Raw genomic sequence first — 10,759 nt, forward strand, 5'->3', positions numbered from 1 at the left:
ACTCAAGTCAATTATATATGTAATCCTGGCGATCCTAATCAGGATGATAAGATAAACTCATGAAATCATTGTATCGTCACCGATCCTTGTTAAGTGTACAAATTTAGAATTAAATCTGTCCGTTTGAAGTGGAAGAAAATTAAGTCGATTACATACATACAAACATACAGTTATTAACCGTGTTAAAAATAAATAAATTCGTATCTGAAAACCTCAAAGCATCAAAATCATACTAGCGGTTTAAATAAAAGAAAGTAAACGTTTAGTATGTAATTAATTACAAGTAACCATTTCAATACGCACGTATGTATGTGTGTGTGTCAGTAAATACACACACAAAAAAACCGTCTCACAGTTTTTACACGATTCGTAGCGAATTTGTAGAGCATTCGACGAGTCTGAGTGACCTTGGCATTGAACTTTCTAAGCGACAAGCGATCTTGACGGTTTTTTTAGACCTTTTACCCAATACGTAATAATAAAAATTGTCATGATAGGCTCCAGAAATCATTAAATATAATATAATAGTTAATAAAAATTCACAAATATTTATAATCATTGGTTTATCGATAGTTCATCAATTATATATGGCGCGTTTTCGGCCGGAGGCACCGGTTGACCTGAAGTGATGCTGTGACCGCGGACTCTCCGCCCTCTATCTCGAAAACGGTTCACCGTATGAAAAATTATTTCAAACACAATTTGTAGAGAATTTTGTATTCTACAATATTGATAATAAATACAAATAGCAAAAAACCCACAGGAAATGAGATATTTCCAAAAAAAAGCGCAAAAAACGATTTTTGTGACCTTTGACCTTGAAATTAATAGTTGCTTACACCCTACCATATGTAGGTTTTGAGACAACTTTTAGGGTGTCAATATACAAGTATTTACAGACTTACAGCTGGGTATCTCGAATTCCGAGGTGAACTTACTATAATGACTGGACTAAGTCGGATTATATGTTACTTTATTTTAATTTGGAAGAAACCAAATTGAATCGTGTCATTGTTTCGAAACAATAAAAAAGGGGGTCAAATGACACGACATTTAATGACCGTGAATGGTTAAAGCCAACTGATGTGTTTTTGTTTTACGTTCCATTGTTGAGTGAAAAACTATATTATGCTTTGTAATTTGAGAACTATTTAAACACGCTTAGCTTCACCTGTTTGTATGTTTGTATGTACGAGTCTCATTCATTCACAGGGTAGAAAGTTCGAATTAAATCTGACCGTTTAAAGTGCGTCAATTTCGTGTCTAAAGAAACGAACATACAAACGTCTCACCAAGTGAATTTAAAAAAAAGAAACTGTGAGTTTTATAATTATTGTTAAGGTATCGGAAGTCAAGCAGACGAAATATTAAATAACATCTAATTAATATTCCTGATGATACGGATCGCCAGATAAGATCTAGATTGCGTTCAAACACTAAATTGGCTAAGAACAAGATAGTCTAGGGCTAGAACAAGTAAGTCTAGGCTAGAGAAACATCTCACTCGACCGGACTATAAGTACCAGGGTCGCAGACGTGGGCAGGTGGTCGCGTTCGCGTGTAGTAAGCAGATATAGTGCGAGAGACTACCGGTAAAGTTATTTTTCGAATATTTATTCGGTTTCGTATTAAAAATTTAAATAATTAACTAAACTGTTAGAAGACTCAAACGAATTAAATATTTTTAAGAATTTATCTAGATTTCTTGTCTAGGCAAGAATCGCGCACGCACACAATTGAATCAACGGTCTTAGCCGGTTTCATTTCTACACAGGCCGCACGCACACACGCGTACGTGTCTCAAATATAAATCTATTGATTGTACTTAAACATAAATTACTAATTACTAGAAAAAAATATATATTGACAAAAATTCAAAATGATTGCCCGTGTATTAAACCACTGAAACAGACGGATGATGATGATGATGTTGGTGATTGTGGTGATGATGGTGATGATGGTGATGATGATGTAATATAAATGCGTACGTTTGTCAATTTCAGCCCGAAATCGCCACCGAACAGTCCGAACCTGGAGCCGTCCACCGAAGATGAGCTGAAGGGGGTCTACATCAACTGCTGGAGGGTGAGAGCTGATCATTTTTGATCTCATATATACCTACTAATATTATAAACGCGAAAATTTGTAAATGTGGATGGATGTATGAATGGATGTATGAATGGATGTATGTATGGATGTATATATGGATGGATGTATGCATGGATGGATCTATGTCTGTATGGATGTTTGTTAATCATTCACGCAAAAACAACTGAACCGTTTACAATGAAATCTGGTACGCAGACAGCTGGACAACTGGAGTAACATAGAGAGAATTTTTTATCCCGATATTCCTGCGGGATACGGATGAATAATTCAATAAATTTATTAAACATCGCCTTATGTACTTACTACATAATATATTAATAACTTCTTTGTATAACTTAATAGATAATTAAATAGATTAAATAAACATTCAACAATTCCCAGGATGACTCCAACGATTGGGTGTGGGAGTGGAGCAGTCGGCCGGACCAGTTGCCCCCCAAGTGAGTATACCGACTTGTGATAAAACAAAGGTGTGTGTGTGTGTGTGTGTGTGTGTGTGTGCGATTCACATACGATAGTAGTGAAATTTCAGTAAATCGACAAAAGAATGAGATGATTATGTATAAAATATAAAATAGTATGTATATTTCTGTCTCATTCTTTGCCGGCTTCATTCTACACATTCTTGTATTTGTGTCTCTTACCTGTCGTTTTTGCCGTTGCATCAGCTTTGAAATCGCAACGATTCTAAAGAAGTTTCACTTCAAAAAGACTTGTAGGGTTGCAAATATATCGAAAATCTAAATATATATATAACTCGAAAGTGACCGACCGACTGACTGACTCACTGACTTACTGACTGACTGACTGACTGACCTAGTAATCTAACAACGCACATCCCAAACCGATGAACGGATCGGGCTGAAATTTGGCATACAGATAGATGTTGTGACGTAGGCATCCGCTGAGAAAGGATTCTAATTAATTCTGCCCCCAAAGGGATAAAATAGGCGATGGAAGTTTGTACCCTGAGAATTTATTAAGACCGCGCGGGCGAAGCTGCACCTTTGAGTTATAAATCTCTAAATATGAAATTCGACCGCCTCCTTGGCACAGTGGTTAACGCGTGAGCGTGGAACCGAGGGGTCCTGGGTTCAACTCCCGGTGGGGACGCGTAAAAAAAAATGTCTCGGTCTGGCAGGACACAGAAGGTTGATCACCTACTTGTCCGTAAAGAAAATCGATCAGTGAAACAGATGAACATCATCTGCCCCATACCCCAGTAGGGGACACGGGACTTCACTTTTTATATATGAAATTCTCGTGTCAATGTTAGTTACCATACTCCTGCGAATCGTCTGGACCGATTTTAATGATATTTTGTGTGTATATCGGCTAGGTTTCATAATCGGCCAATATATATTTTTCAAACCCCTCAATGATAAGAGTAAGGCAGGACAGCGTTTGCCGGTTCAGCTAGTATTCAGATAGAATAGTAAATAAAGATATCGTACTAGCTGTCCGCGCCGGGTTCGCTTGCGTAGCGTCAAAGGAAACCTCGCTTGGGATTTTCCACGATAGAATCTATCCTATACCCAGTTCTCAGATCTCGAGACTATAATCGTGCTAATTTTCTTGTAAATCGGTTCAGTGGTTTAGATGTGAAGCTGAGACGGACAGAGTTACTTGTACATTTGTAATGTTAGAATTTTAACTTAATCTTCTTGTTTAACTGTCAAAAAATCAAATTCAAAAATTCAAATTTGATTTGATCCCGTGCCTCCCCAGGGACTGGCGGTTCAAGCATCCGGTCAACGCTCGCGGTCCACCATCGGCCACCTCCTCCATCGAGGTCCTCGAGCAGCAGCTGCAGCCGGCCGGTCAGCAGGTGGGTCGAATCGTCGGAGACCAGCTGTTGCGCGCGGCTCCACCCGCGTGTAGCGATTAGGCGAACTTGCAATTGGCCATAACACCCTTTTGCCTTAACCGATTTCGGCGAAATACAGTTTTGACAACGCACTGTGAGAACCGCATTGAATCCGGTTCAGCATAACGCTGGTGCGTTTAATTAAGCCTATAAGAAATTTCGCTTGCGCGATTCAGAATGCATGTTAATCTATACATCACTACATAGTATAAAACAAAGTCGCTTTCTCTGTCCCTATGTCCTTGTGTATGCTTAAATCTGTAAAACTACGCAACGGATTTTGATGGGTTGTTTTTAATAGATAGATTGATTCGAGAGGAATGTCTATAGATATAATGACATCTATAAAAGTACTCTGAATTTAACGCTTGCGAAACCGCGGGCAAAACCTAGTATGTATATTCATATAATAATATACTTTATTTAGCACCAATTTTAAAAAAAAAAAAAATATCAAAAAAAGGAAAACAAATATAGGCAAGAGTATGTATAGAATTTTCTTGTGTTTGATTTTACGCGAGTGTTATACATTTAGATATTAGAAACTGTTTAACGGATCTTAAGCGCGATTCATTCATTATATTATTAACCCGACGTTTCGAACACTTTACAGCGAGCGTGCTCACGTGTAAAAAGTCTTTAATTTACAAATATAGAGCCAAAAAGGTGGCCTTATCGGTACTAAGCGATTTATGTATATATATAGACATAGTACCTGGATGACCGAGCTTTGCTCGGTATTTTCGGTTATATTATTTCGGTATTTTTTTTTTGTTTTTTTATATATTGTGTTTTAAAAACTTAATTATTCGCCAAAAAATAGTATTATTATTCGCCAATAGATGTCAGGAAGAGTCATAATAAATTGGGGCTACTCAAACGCCTCCTATTTGTTAAAAATGCGAATATGACATTTTCTAAAAAAGATTCCTAGCTAGATCTATTTATCACCCCCGAAACCCTCTATATACTAAATTTCATGAAAATCGTTGGAGCCGATTCCGAGATTCCAATTATATATATATATATATATATATATATATATATATATATATATATATATATATATATATATATATATATATATATATATATATATATATATATATATATATATATATATATATATATATACAAGAATTGCTCGTTTAAAGCTATAATATATAAATGTACATATATACAGCAGGGGCACTGTCTGTCCGTGCGGCGCGCGTGCCTGTTCAGCCGCGGCGCGATCGCGGCCGTGCTGCTCACCAACGTGGTCTCGCTGCTGCTCGGCGCCGGCATCGGGTGAGACGTTTGGTTTGATTTGGTTTGGTTTGGTTTGGTTTGGTTTGATTTGAGTGGTTTAATGTTTGGTGTTAGTGCGTTTGATTTGATTGATTTATTGTTTGAGTACGGTGTGTTTGATTTATTTAATGTTGAACGTTGGTGTTTGTGGTTTGGTTTATGTTTAGCGTATGTGTGTTTGAATCGATTTGAGCGATTTAATGTTTGAACAGTGTGTTTCGTTTCATTCGAGTGTTTTATGTTTGATGTTAGTGTGTTTGATTTGGTTTGAGTAATGTAATGTTTAACGTCAATATGTTTGCTTTGATTTGAGTGACTTAATGTTTGTGGTCAGTATGTTTAATTAAAGTGTGACATACAGACGGAGAGACAGAGTACATGCAATAAAATGTGGAACATATACATGTATATGGAAATTGTGCTCAATTATAAATAAATTAACGAATTTGAGGAATTTTGAAAGAAAAGAAAAAAAATCACTCAGCAGGATTTGAACCCGCGTCTTTTTGCCGAACCGTAGCAACACGTCAATTTTTTTCTATTCTTTCAAAATTTCTCAAGTTGCCCAGGTACTTCCCCGGTGCGAGCTGGCCCTATTCACGCCGAAGCGTGCTCGACTCCCACAGTAAAATTTATTTTACATTTACATCTATTATTTACATATCCTATTAATATTATAAATGCGAAAGTTTGTATGTATGCATGTATGGATGTTTGTTACTCTTTCACGTAAAAACTACTGAACCAATTGCAATGAAATTTGGTACGTAGACAGCTGGATAACTGGAATAACATATAGGCAACTTTTTATTCCGATATTCCTACGGGATACGGACATACGCGGGTGAAACCGCGGGGCGCAGCTAGTTATTACATATATTTACATTTATTTTACAGAGTGTGGCTGAGCAAAAAGGGCATGCTGCCGCCGAGACTGATCGTGCTCAACTGAAGCGGCCGCCTGCGTGAGACTGACTCGCTGGACACAATTCAGGTGACGGCCCCCTAGCCCGAGTGTCCATCTGCACCTCTGTACCTCTGCACCTCTGCACCTCTGTACCTCTGTACCTCTGTACCTCTGCACCTCTGTACCTCTGTACCTCTGTACCTCTGTACCTCTGTACCTCTGTACCTCTGTACCTCTGTACCTCTGTACCTCTATACCTCTGTACCTCTGTACTTCTGTTCCTCTGTACCTCTGTACCTCTGCACCTCTGCACCTCTGTACTTCTGTTCCTCTGTACCTCTGTACCTCTGTACCCGCCCAGAGCGAATGTACACGCATCAGTTATACGTGTTATTTATTTATTTATTCGTTTATTTATTTTTCTATTTTATTAAACTCCTTATTGTACATGACAAACGCAAAACACAAATGGAAACGATTATACGATATAGTGAGTACAATCGGTGGCCTTGTCACTGTGCAGTGATCTCTACCAGGCAACCGCTGGAGAAGGGTAAAAGAAGCGGAATATAGATAAAATTATCATTTTTTTAAATATTTTCACATAGAATAAATAACAGTAAATTAAGCCATTGAATTGTGAGAACTGGACTGAGGTTATAGGTATGACACAAGAGGTGCAAGCTTTCGAATGCAAAAAGTATCGTGAAAATCGGTTCAGCTAGTAAAAAGGTATGAGGTGACAAACATAATAAAAATGTGGTAGTCAATAAAAAGTATAAGGCCGTCAAGGTCTTATACTTTTTTTTTTGAGACGGTTAGACGGTGCGTTTAGTTCAGTGATAACCTAACCTATACATAGTTGCCTATTAGTAAAATTCCAATTTTGTTATTTTTTTTTATAAAAACAAAACATAATAATAGTAAAATCATCATATTTATTCAGTACTCACAGCATTAGTACATAACAAAAACTTAAAAATACTAATAAGAGAAAGGATAACGTTGTGAGAGACTGGTGCCTGAAGTAGACTACGTAGAAGTCTGACTTACAGGTACACAAACATACATTGCGGTATTAAATTAATTTCATCACAAATTTCTTCCAAACCAAAGATTTTTATTTAGCTGTTAGTTTAAAAAAAACAAAACAGGTTCGCACTACAATATTTCATCCGCCATTTTATCCCCCTGGGGTGGGGGTAGAATTATCAGAATCCTTTTTTTTGTTTTAAGTGGGGAAATCTTCAATAGATACCCACGACCCCCGGGGAAGAGGCCGCGGGTTATGTCGGAATGCTGCCGACTAAAACCCCACTGTGTTCCGTCAAGCCGCATTGATGAAGGGGCCATGGGTACTTGTTGGATTCGTCCGTGACCCCCTCGGCGGCAATCAGAATCCATCATTAGCGGATGCTTGCATTATAGTGGCTATCGGCATACCAAATTTCAGCCTGATCGGTTCAGTAGTTTGGGCTGTGCGTTGAAGATCAGTTAGTCATTCAGTCAGTCCTTTTTAACTTTCCGTTTTATAAATTAGTTAATATTTGTTGTTTCTTTTCCAGATTGTGAAGTAAGTTTGTACAGCGGTGGCGCCGTCTAGGGGGCAGAGGCGGAAAAAATTTTAAATTAACAAAAAAAAAAAAAAACCATTTTTTTTATCTAGACGTAGAGGTTTTTGTATTTTCCTATAAAAATCGGTACGATTGGCGGGAAATTGAAATCGATGATTTAAAAGAAATTTTAGTCGAATACGCTAGAAACTTTTCGAATATTTTTTTTTTTTTAAGAAATAAAAAGCTGATCGCTGTGTTTTTTTTTTATTGTTTCCCTACAATCGCACCGATTCTACTATCACTTTTATAAAATACCGTAGTCGTAAGTATGTCGAAAATAATATAAGCACACAATGTTCTTTTTTTTTTTTGTTTTTAAGTTTAGAACGGAGCGTTACTGCATTTTGTTTTTTTTTTTGTGTCTTTTGAATTTTTCACATATATTTTTGTAATAGCAACACCAATATTGCTCAAAAAAAGGGTTTATATCAGTTTCACAGCTTCTGCATATTATGTACTGTTTAGCTTATAACGGATTGGTAAAATGACAATGTATGAAAATTAAGTCGCAATGTAATTGATAGGCTGTCAGTTACTTTATTAGCGAGCCGTGAAACATATTCCTATATGTACATGTCATTTCTTGCATAATAATTTAAAAAATAATGATAAATAAAAAAATAAAAATACTTCGTATTTTTGTAATAAATTTTTTCATAATAGACTTGTGGATGCGAAATTTATTTTTTTAAACTCATTATAGTCACGTTTTTGTATGTATGGATGTATAATTCGTATGCGGTCAAGATCTTAGCTTTATGACGTCATAGAAAAAAATAATAATCTTTTAAAAATATACATTTATAGGGGGTATGTGTATTGGGTTTTCTGAGGTGGTGTTCCAAATAGTTTTTTTTTTTCTTTTAGTACTAGGACCGGTGTTCGACTCCCTGGCTGTTGGTTATATAAAGATTTCTCCATGGAGTTTGCTATAGTGGTTTATTTAATAGAACTCAATTTGCATTGCTTTTTTTTTATTGCTCATTTAAATAATTCAATTGTTTCTATAGTTTTGTTTGTTTTTGATATTGCATAAAAGTATGTTCGTTTTATATAAAATTTCGGAAATATTATTAATACTATAGCGGAACACGATTCTAGAAATGTTGCCATATAAAAAATATCAGTCTGGTAAAATAGAGAATTGTAGGAGAAATTTTGCAAAATTACTGTGATGTTACAGTTTTTAGTCTCGTGCGTCTCAAATGAAAATTGTTTCATTTCTATATATATTATTATAATATATTTTATTTAGAGAGTATAATATTTAAGTTGTAGTTTTAATTATATTTATGTTTCATGTCGTGTGATAGCCACTTTGATGTTTTGTTATCGAAAAAATTGTCTTCTTTTTATTGAATGGCAACTCCGGATCCCACTGCGGGCGGATTCTGTCAAAAATAGTCGTTTTTAATCGGTTGTTACACAAATAATGTAAATATGTGTCACATTCATAATCATTAATTTTAAGCGCTTTGAAGTAATTCAATAAATACGCATTTTAATAAATTGAGTGTTTTATTTCGTTTGTGCAGTTCTGACAATTTGAAGGTCGTATATTTTTTTTATTAAAAGTATCTATTATTAATTATTTTTTCACTAATTCATTTATTACATTAATTCCATGATACAATAAAACTTCCAATAACGTCAAAATCCAATATTTAATTCCATCTTACATTAAAAATGTTGCTTAAAGTGACTACTCAGAAGAAAGCTATGAACTTCCATTTTTTTTTATTAAAAAACATTTGTAGGTATTTAACGAATATAAATTTGTCAGATACACACTAAAAATCGAACAAAACATGGAGGTATCGGTCTGCCAGCGCCATCTATCGGATACATACACTAACAATCGATCAAAACATCGAGATATTGGACCGCCAGCGCCATCTTATTGCGTTATACAGAGTCTAGGAGGGGCGTACGCGGAGACAGTCAGAAATGGTCCAACCATCTCGGCGATAGCAAGTCTTCTGGGAACTGGACCGCGTTCCAATTACAAGTGTAGAATTAAGTTAACGGTTAAAGTGATATTGTCATTTAATTTAAATTTGAATTACTTTCAAATTCGAAGTAACTTTTATTTCTCTTGCTCGTATCCACTGCCTACACGCTTAGAAGCATGTCCCCGGCAATCCTGACCACCTTCTGTCGATAAATTCATTTCTTACACATGTGAATGTAAGTGGTAATCGAGCACACTTCGACACGAATTGGGCCAGCTCACACCAGGGAAGTGCCACACCCCCATAGAAAAACGGCGAAATGAAATGGACTGATATAAACAATCAAACGATAGCATGTTATGTTTCGTACTGTGAGTGGGGGAGCCGGAGGCCCGTTTCCTTTTCGTCACCCTTCTATACTGTCGTAAATCTTTTTTTTATCCTTTACCCCTTAAAAGCGGTTAGCGCATTCGTAGAGGCACTAATTGCTTACCATCAGGCGAACTACCAGCCCAATTCCCCGCACAAAAAAATAAATGAAAATTAAGTCATTTTTTCCACTTCTTCTTCCTCGCATAATAATATTTTTTTTCATGTCGTAAAGATCGATATTATGGTATTAAAAGGTTAGGAATTCATATGGCTCAGTTTTACTGCAGTGAATCACAACTGCAGTACATCTTATTCCCAGGAGTGTAAGTATTTCCTATAACCACGCCGTCGAACCCCCTACCAATCATTATCAAAATCTAGCCAAATCATTAAATTTCATATTTTTAAATAATAATTAAATATCGCAGAAAGACTGGTGAGTACATAGCATACGTACATTTAAAACCAAGTCGTTATCTATTAAATATAGATAATCAATAAATACTTCTCGTAACCACGGAAAACTTTGAATTAAATGAAGAATAAGCTATAATATGTTTTTATTTCATTTTTTTTAAAGATATTCATTTTTAGAACTGGCTACCCTTAACTTAACATTTTGTTATCTGTTGTTATTTAGACCATC

General features: G+C 35.9%; 1 protein-coding gene across 1 annotated transcript in view; it reads left to right on the forward strand.

The window, feature by feature from the left end:
* Window positions 1-9,122, forward strand: part of LOC119839220 (NIP3 homolog) — a 25,437-nt gene extending 16,315 nt beyond the window's left edge. Inside the window, exons 2-8 of the mRNA XM_038365438.1 lie at window positions 1,492-1,592; window positions 2,004-2,085; window positions 2,491-2,549; window positions 3,838-3,937; window positions 5,160-5,266; window positions 6,164-6,260; window positions 7,739-9,122. Of these exons, the coding sequence (XP_038221366.1) occupies window positions 1,492-1,592; window positions 2,004-2,085; window positions 2,491-2,549; window positions 3,838-3,937; window positions 5,160-5,266; window positions 6,164-6,218 (504 nt within the window). The 3' untranslated portion in view covers window positions 6,219-6,260; window positions 7,739-9,122. The remainder of the gene's footprint in view (window positions 1-1,491; window positions 1,593-2,003; window positions 2,086-2,490; window positions 2,550-3,837; window positions 3,938-5,159; window positions 5,267-6,163; window positions 6,261-7,738) is intronic.
* The last annotated feature ends 1,637 nt before the right edge of the window (window positions 9,123-10,759 follow it).

Source organism: Zerene cesonia, unplaced genomic scaffold (assembly GCF_012273895.1).
Source record: "Zerene cesonia ecotype Mississippi unplaced genomic scaffold, Zerene_cesonia_1.1 Zces_u010, whole genome shotgun sequence".
NCBI classification, from domain to species: domain Eukaryota; kingdom Metazoa; phylum Arthropoda; class Insecta; order Lepidoptera; family Pieridae; genus Zerene; species Zerene cesonia.